The 2,729-nt window shown below is 45.3% G+C and overlaps 1 protein-coding gene across 1 annotated transcript; it reads left to right on the top strand.

The window, feature by feature from the left end:
- Window positions 1-44: 44 nt before the first annotated feature.
- Window positions 45-1,579, top strand: LOC101290985 (DNA-damage-repair/toleration protein DRT100-like). Its single transcript, XM_004306469.1, has one exon. It carries the CDS (start codon window positions 153-155, stop codon window positions 1,245-1,247), a length of 1,095 nt encoding a protein of 364 aa, XP_004306517.1. The 5' UTR covers window positions 45-152; the 3' UTR covers window positions 1,248-1,579.
- Window positions 1,580-2,729: the final 1,150 nt, after the last annotated feature.

Here is a 2,729-nt window from a genome sequence, read left to right on the forward strand (position 1 = left end):
CGTATAACTTACGTATAATAGTATGCTATACGTAAGTTATTACGTCTCTCTCTCTCTCTCTCTCTCTCTCTCTCTCTCTCTCTAGCTCTCTTTTTTCTTCTTCACTCTAGCTAGCTCACTCGTAGCTCACATTCAGATTTAATCTCTGAACCATGAGGGTGGTGTTGATCGCCGTCGTGATCACTCTGCTCTGCGCCATTGCTGTTGATTCCTGCTTACCAACAGACCTGGCAGCCCTCGAAGCCGTCAAGGCCTCCCTCACCGAATCCAACCTCGGCCTCTTCAACACATGGTCCGGCACCGACTGCTGCGTCAACTGGTACGGCGTCAGCTGCGACCCTTCCACTCGCCGCGTCGTCGACCTTAACCTCCGCGGCGAGTCTGAGGACCCCATTCTCTCCAAGTCTGGCCAGTCCGGCTTCATGTCCGGCTCCATCGCCCCCGAGATTTGCAACCTCGACAGCCTCACCACCCTCGTCCTCGCCGACTGGAAGGGCCTCTCCGGCCAGATCCCCCAATGCCTCACCTTCCTCTCTTCCCTCCGGGTCCTCGACCTTACCGGAAACAAACTCTCCGGCGTCATTCCTACCGATATCGGCAAGCTGAAGATGCTCAGAGTCCTCAACCTCGCCGACAACCAGATCGCAGGCGACATTCCGGCAAGTATCGTCAACCTCGCCGGGCTAATGCACCTGGACCTCAGGAACAACAAACTCACCGGCGGAGTTCCCGCCGGGTTTTCAAACATGAAGATGTTGAGCCGAGCATTGCTGAGCGGGAACCAGCTCACCGGATCCATCCCGGAGTCCATCGGAAACATGCCTCGCCTAGCTGACCTAGACTTGTCCCGGAACCACATCTCGGGTTCGATACCGGACAGCCTCGGAAACATGAGGGTTCTGTCGACACTCAACCTCGACGGAAACGCTATTTCCGGCGAGTTACCTACGACCCTGTTAAGCAACCACGGTTTGGGCATCCTGAACTTGAGCCGGAACAGCATTGAGGGCAACATCCCGGACGTGTTTCACGGAAACTCGTACTTCATGGTTCTGGATTTGTCGTACAACAACCTGAAAGGGAAGATACCTGGGACGCTGTCGTCGGCGAAGTATATCGGACACCTGGACCTGAGCCACAACCACCTGTGCGGGAATATTCCGATGGGTGATCCCTTCGACCATATGGACGCGTCGTCGTTTACCAACAACGATTGTCTCTGCGGGAATCCGTTGAGTACTTGTTGATGATCATAACATAGTGAAACGTTTGGCTCCAAAATTCCAGGATATATGTAATTTACGTGGGTTTGGTTTGTGTAATTGTGTATTATCATTATTCGTGAAAACAGTGAAGAATCGAAATTAAAATATACAGTACAATGTACATGCATGCTCTTCTGTAATTTGTGTCGTGAGTTGAACGACAAAGATAAGGCAGATCAGATGCATGCACGTGAAAATTATAGAGATATTCCTAGTTTCCTACCCAGTGAGTGAGTGAGCAAGCAAAAAACATATTCGCCCTACTTGATTTGTATATTGTATTTTATCAATTATGAAGAGCATTCTCTTTTCTCTTTTTCTTTTTCTTTTCTTTGCTGTGAAGAGTGTTTTTTACTATCTCATCAGCAAAGTCGCCAAATGGAAGTCGTTTCTTTTGTTGTTGAAAAATGTTGATATGCGAGTCCATTGGTTAGACGAAAATGTCATTCAATCGGACAAGATGATAATTTTAGAAATGTAAACGTTCTAAAATCTATTTGAGATGTCACTTTGGCTAGATTAAAAGTCATATTTGGGTATTAACAAACACTATTCCCTTTATATTGCCGGTGAGGTTTGTTAAGAACATTATTCGCACTAATTGAAAATACTAAGAACATTTCACAGACAAATTAATTTATAGATGTTAGTGAACCGTAAAAACTTTATGCGATGTGAATTGAACATTTACATGTTTTACTTGAGAAAATCTTTTGTTTACGGCATGTAAATACCCGACATCATGTGGATCATTAAGATCTATAACTTAATTAGATATGTAATATATGAATGCATGATTAAGATTGCACAGTAGTGTCTTGACACGTCATGTATATAGAAGAATTTTCTTTTTTTTACAAATGTATGTGTAATTTTGGATCAAACTGAACTTTGGTGATGAACTTTAGAATAGCTTCAAGTGTTTTAGGATATTCTCTATGTGTGCCTTGGCCTTATGCCAATAGGATATGTAGTTAGACTAGATCTATGTATTCATATCCTTACCATATTGGTATTGTGTAATTCCCTATATAAAGGGCTCCTATCAATGAATAAGAAGATGACTCTCTTGCTATCTCTTTGTCTCTACACTTTATTCTTCATCACGTTATCATGCACTTTGTTCTAACCCTAGAGCCAATAGCCCACCATTTTTTTTCAAACCCTAAAAATCAAAACCCTAAAATCGGGCAGCCTTGTTTTCCCGATTTCCGACCAAAATTCCGACTGCCCTCCGCCGGAATTTTATATCCCCAGAAAGCTCTTTCCGTCACGGATCCAACGCCGCCGGCCTCACCCTTAGAACCGGCCGGAAAGTCTCCGAACCGGCCGCCGGAAAATTCCAGACCGCCGCCGCTACCGACCACCGGTTCACCACCTTCCCTTGCTCCGATCAACCTGAAATTTTGACAGAAGCTTCCCCATCCAGAGCTGCTCCTCCTGTCAAATTTTCAGCCCCAAATT

This window comes from Fragaria vesca, linkage group LG7, assembly GCF_000184155.1.
Source record: "Fragaria vesca subsp. vesca linkage group LG7, FraVesHawaii_1.0, whole genome shotgun sequence".
Taxonomy (NCBI): domain Eukaryota; kingdom Viridiplantae; phylum Streptophyta; class Magnoliopsida; order Rosales; family Rosaceae; genus Fragaria; species Fragaria vesca.